General features: G+C 32.8%; 1 protein-coding gene across 1 annotated transcript; it reads right to left on the reverse strand.

Moving 5' to 3' along the window:
* Nucleotides 1-3,536, reverse strand: LOC111376196 (GDSL esterase/lipase At5g45910). Its single transcript, XM_022999142.1, has 5 exons — nucleotides 3,243-3,536; nucleotides 2,904-3,128; nucleotides 1,810-1,964; nucleotides 508-781; nucleotides 1-360 (listed from the first exon to the last, which is right to left on the reverse strand). The coding sequence occupies exons 1-5, from the start codon at nucleotides 3,478-3,480 to the stop codon at nucleotides 128-130; spliced, it is 1,125 nt and encodes a 374-aa protein (XP_022854910.1). The 5' UTR covers nucleotides 3,481-3,536; the 3' UTR covers nucleotides 1-127.
* Between the last annotated feature and the right edge of the window lie 2,398 nt (nucleotides 3,537-5,934).

Raw genomic sequence — 5,934 nt, forward strand, 5'->3', positions numbered from 1 at the left:
AATCCAACAAAAACAAATATATTGAAAGCATAGTCCATGAAATTATTGGATACAGAAAATAGTATTAATAGTCATTACACAAGAATGTGATCGCTATTATCTTCTCCATTCACATTCAGAAAATCATTCAAAAATCATTTAATGGAGGAAATGTTAGAGGTGGAGAAGTGAAGGGCCCCTTAACCATGCCCAGTGCTATATGCCTGTAGGCAGCTTCAGTTAAATGAAATCCATCCCAATTCGCATGAGTCGATGGATCCAAACAAGCCCTTGATCCAGTGTGACCACATCTTGCTGAATCATTGAAATTGTATGGTCCACCACCTCCACAGCATGTCACAAGAGTCCCTTCTGAAAAACCTGCCCAGGTTGTACTCCATTTTCAATATTATTTTCATTTTCAAGTTTTTAGCCTAACCAAAAACATATTATGAACGTGAAATGGGATTTTCAGAATGAAAAATCTTTCTTAATGAAATGCAATAAATAGTAATTGAATGAAGTTACCATAAATCTTCGGGGCGTCGAAGAATGTCTTGGCAGCACCGTAATAATCAGCATAAATAATGTTTGCGTGGGGATATTTATGTCTTAATATCTCCAAGGCAAGTTTGAGCTGAGAATTGTGGTATTCGGAGAAAGCATTATACGCTTTTAAGCAGCCATTTCGATCATAAGCTGATTTATCTGATGTTCTAAACAAGGTTAGATACACTGCATTGCACCCAATCGGCAAGTTACCTGGTACTACTAATTCCACTGCTCCATCCTCTATCAACATCTAGAAATTTTACAGATAAAATATATTTTTTTAAACGCAGACTCACATCCTTAATTAATTAATATTCTTGAAAAATGATGCATTCCCTGAAATTTATCTCTTACGATGCAATCAAAATTTGCATTTTTGCACGAGACCTTCACAAATTTTACAAGAAGTATTTTGGTTGACGTGACAATCATTTATAAAACCGTATTTCTCTGTTTGATAAAAAATAAAATCAAAATTTTAATTTAAGTCGAATTCATCAATTAATTTTGATCACACATTTCATGAGACTCAAATTTTTAACCACATATTTCATCAATTTTTATAAAAAAAAATATTGAAAATCTCACGTAAATGATAATCAAGTATGTGCACAAAAATGAGATGCAAATTACTAATGGTTCGTTTGATGTGATTTTCTGTTTGAGCCCCATTTTTATCTCATTAAAATGAAAAATATGACCGTTATCCATCACATCAAGCCATCATATTTGACTTTTTATCTCTTGTATAGGACCAAAATCTCTATATTTTTCATTCTTATTTTTTAATGTTGTGGCTCAAACGGGGCTTACTTTTGCTTTGTATAGAAGAGTTTTTTGAGAAAGTAATCTTAATTTTTATTTGAAAACTAATTTTTAAAAGAGTTTCTCATTCGACAAATAATTTTAGAGAAAACCACATTTGACCAATTTCTTCTAAAAGATCTTGTAATTAGAAAAAGCACTTTCATATAATCGGATGAACTAAATTGTAAATGTTCCAATTCAAAATGACAAAAGAACTGGGCAACAGTAGGAGCCCTAAAGAGGAAGTTGCATGAACACTCGAATTGGTTGAACGGGCCATTGTGTTTAGTCTAGAACTAAAGAACTGATACTTGGTAGTTAGAGTTCAAAAGCAATTCCTAACTTCTCAAAAGTTTGCCGAACATGCCCTAAATCAACATCGTCAACATCACCTTAAAATAGAAAACAAATAAGAGGAAGAAATTTTTATTATTTATAAAATTGATGTAATAAATGGGGGTATGGACGTACGCTTATGGTAACAGCAATTGATTCAACTACCAGCGGGACAAGAGCTTTAAGTTGTATAATGGATGCACCAGCAAGAGAAGGGTAGTTGTAGTCATTACCACCGATCTCACCCACGAGAAAAAGAGACCTTTTAAAATACTTTGCACAATCTGTCACTGCAATAAATGAAGTAGTTAATTAACATTACATGCGAACCAAACAAATAAGGATTTTTTTTTTCCTAACTAAGTTCGGAAAAGAACAAATTAAAATATTATCAGTATTTTGTAGTCGTCTTCAGTAGTACCTATATCTTAATTTGGCATGAGTCCCCTTATACGTAGGAAAATAGATGAGTTACAATTAGTCTAGAGAAAATTATCTACCTATTCAATAAACATCTTGTATTAAAATTTAAGTTGTTAAAGGTGATTTTTTTTTTTTTATATTAAGTTCCTAATATCTTTACATATAAATAAAATTTATTTTTCAGCCGAAAACTTAAAAAATGAAAGTTCCACATATATAGCCCCTGTTCGGTAGCAAATTTTCACACCAAAAAAGTTGATTTTTTTACCGTTATTTTACTATTCCAGCCGTCATTTTTGACTTCTTCACTCATATATGAGACCTACTTTTTCTCTCTAATGATCAAAAAATCAATTCTCATAATCATTACCGAACATACCCATAATGTAGTAATGAAACTTGAACTTGCTGCCTCAATTTATTATGATATTACATGAATTGATCATCTCATCTGAAGTAATATTTAGGTACTCTTATAAGTTATAACATAATGTGCATAGCTTTAGACTGTTTTGTGCATGTTCGTCAAAGCTTGAAGGGTTTATTTTTAAGAAAGTTTATTTATAGGTAAATAAATAAAAAATATTGTTGAAAAAGTTGAAAATAAGTAAATTATTTATTTAAAAATAATCTCCACTTTTACTGATTTTTTATTACTTCTTCTTCTTCTTCTTCTTCTTCTTCTTCTTCTTCTTCTTCTTCTTCTTCTTCTTCTTCTTCTTCTTCTTTTTTACAAATGAGAAAAAAAATGCTAACATGGCATTGTTGCATGTAAATTATTACAGCTAATTTCCATACATAATTACCTTCTTTGGTGGAACAAAATGTGGATTTGAGCTTCTTGAACCACTCAAGTTGAACACCCAATGAACTATTTGTCCACACGATCTTTCCTATGTTGCGATCATAGAAAAATCTTACATCCACTGCAGTAGCTCCAGCAACTGCAAAATTCACTCCATGCTCGAATTTTTTATTACCTTTAGCAAGTGCCAAATATGGTGGCAGATAAGGCAATCCATATGCCTCCGCTACATTAAATTTTCACAAACCATCACTCATTTAATCTGGAGTCGACTCCGTAGATCTATTTTTATTAACATAAATGATTATGAGGAGAAAGAGAAAGTAGTTATTGTGCATACCAACGAAGTCCACTACAAGTCGGCCATTCGAGCAACGCCCGGTGGCACGATGAAAGAATGTTTCACCATACGGAAGCTTTCCAATGACTGTATGTGGAATGGCTCCAGAGAGGAGGAAATTTCCTGTGTCTGCAAGTGAGTCCCCAAAGCTAAAGATTGAGTCATAGTACTTAAGAGGAGGGCTAGTTGAAACTGTCCCTAGACAAGAAATTATCATTAGGATTAAAATGATTTTCATGCTTGTCTGTATGAGGAATTAGAAGGAAAAACTGGTGGCTGAGCAAAAAGAAAGGAACTTAGCCAATGTGTCATTTACTTTTGCAAACGTGCCCTTATATAGGTTAAAGCTCCTAATAGCTTAATTAGCCGCAAATTTTGGTTGGAGTTGTTAGGTCCAAATTTGAAATTGCCAATTTCCGTATCCAAAATCATGATTTATCAAGTTATAATTAAAGTCAAATGGTCAGAGGTTGGTAGTACAAGTCTCGAAGGAGTTAAAGATGGACAAAAGAGAAAAAAATAGCTGAAAAATCGTTCACCAAACGCTCGCCTCCTGCTCGAGCGGAAATAGCAATTTACTAGCCTTTCGCTGTCCGCGACCTTGGCATTCGAGCGGCAGCTTACCGTTCACTGGGCACGATGTAGGAGCTCGAGCAACGTATTTATCCAGTAAATTCTAGGTTCGCAATATCATCTGTTTTACAACCCTAAACCGCTTCAAACATTTGATATTATAAATATTCTTAGCATGGTTGAACAATTATTCATTTTTTAATTCAAGAGACCACATTATTGATTAAGATCAAGAACACAATCCAAGGATCTCTTAATTCAACCACAAGATCAAAGCTTCATAATTATTTCCAAATATCTTTTTGCAATTGGTTGAACCTTTATTTCATTTATGAGAACATCATTTGAAGATCATAAATATATTCCATATTTCTCTTGATTCAACCCAAAGGTCAAAACACAGAAGATTAAACACTAAATCTTTACCTTCACTAATAAATCTTTAGAGTTCTGAAATTAGGAAAAGATAGATGCTGGTGTTCCATTTTAACCGGAATGAGGTTCGTTTTTGGATATCCACGTGGAGGGAAAAAAAGTTCAGAGTTTTTGGAAAATGCTGGGGACACAATCAAAGAAGTTCTTCGGTGATTTACGGGTTGTGGTTAAAGTCTACTAATGTTTAGTTGTGTATAGACTAGCTGTAAATTATCTTTTTTTAGTGTATCACTTTGATAAGATTTGTCCGAAGGTTTTTGATCCGTGTGAAGAATTCTTCGAAAGGTTTTCCTTCGATGCCAAACTTGGTACTCTTTACTTTTATTGCTTTTGATCTATATTGAATGATTAACATAGTGTTTAGTTTGAAATTAAACTTAATTATTTAGAAACAATAATTAATGATTTTTTTTTTAATGATTGTTATTTGCATTGTACACCTCCAGGTGTAGTTGGATCTAAATGTTCTATTATAATATTATATTAGTGTATTTTATTTTTAAGGAGTGATAGACATGGTCACGCAATAAATAGGGCCTACCTTGGTGAGCGTTGACTTGAGATTTTTGGGGTCTTAGCCCTACTTCGTACGAGTCCTTCCATATTCATTTCGTTCACACATATATTGGAAGTATTAATCTTATGGGGCCGTCACGGAGTTCCCTAGGGCAACCGCCTGCCTCTGGCAATAACTTGACTGAGAAATATTGAAAAAATGTCACTACCCTTGTAATGACTTAAATGTTGATTCTTTCTGCGGCAGATATCCATTAAATACGTGTGTGTGTATGTATATATATATATATGTGTGTGTGTGTGAGCGAAGTGAGGTCAATGAAGAAATGAAAAGCACATAAATTGACTTATTCTCAGTATTTGAATCCTAAACTCAGTATAATTGTTAGATTAGAAAAAGTCAAGCCCAAGATTGTTTATATATATATATATATGTGTGTGTGTGTGTGTGTGTGTGTGTGTGTGTGAGCGAAGTGAGGTCAATGAAGAAATGAAAAGCACATAAATTGACTTATTCCCAGTATTTGAATCCTAAACTCAGTATAATTGTTAGATTAGAAAAAGTCAAGCCCAAGATTGTTGAGCCTTTAGCTGTTCCAATCTCACAATAGACTTTTGCAATTTTAAAAAGATTCATGTATTCTATCTCGAAAAGCAATCGGAGTTAACACTTGTCTCAGAATAATTTCTTATTCAAACTACTCGATTTATTATTTTGCTTAGTATATTAGTATTTAGTTTCTGCCATATTCCAATATGAAATGAACTACGAAGTACTAACAATCCATATAATGTGTAGCGTTGGAGCGGCATTAGATAAGGTGAACGACTACATGAGAAAACATACGCGTTTTCTCTATTATTGATTAATCTAGTTGGGGAAGTCAAAACGAATATTTATATAATGAATTAATTTATTTGTATAATTATGGTTAAAAATGATGAATGACAACATTGATGTTATCAAAACTTGGACCATTAATTCTAAAAACAGTTTCTAAAATGGATGAATGTGATATTGCCAAGTATGATTGTCAAATAAAATTGTTAATAAAAAAAAAAGATTGTACAAGTAGCATGATTGTTATATAATTTCGTTGCAATAATATTTTGACTTACCACTGTGACCAACTTTCTTGTAGCCCAAAGTTGTGTTTTAAAAATGCCA

This window comes from Olea europaea, unplaced genomic scaffold, assembly GCF_002742605.1.
Source record: "Olea europaea var. sylvestris unplaced genomic scaffold, O_europaea_v1 scaffold1469, whole genome shotgun sequence".
In the NCBI taxonomy this organism is placed as follows: domain Eukaryota; kingdom Viridiplantae; phylum Streptophyta; class Magnoliopsida; order Lamiales; family Oleaceae; genus Olea; species Olea europaea.

Coding starts and splice junctions, on each gene's coding strand:
- LOC111376196 (XM_022999142.1), bottom strand. CDS start 3,480: ATGAAAATCATTTTAATCCTAATGATAATTTCTTGTCTAGGGACAGTT. Junction 1,965..2,903: donor ATTTTGTTCCACCAAAGAAG/GTAATTATGTAT, acceptor CATTTATTGCAG/TGACAGATTGTGCAAAGTAT. Junction 782..1,809: donor CAATTGCTGTTACCATAAGC/GTACGTCCATAC, acceptor TAAAATTTCTAG/ATGTTGATAGAGGATGGAGC.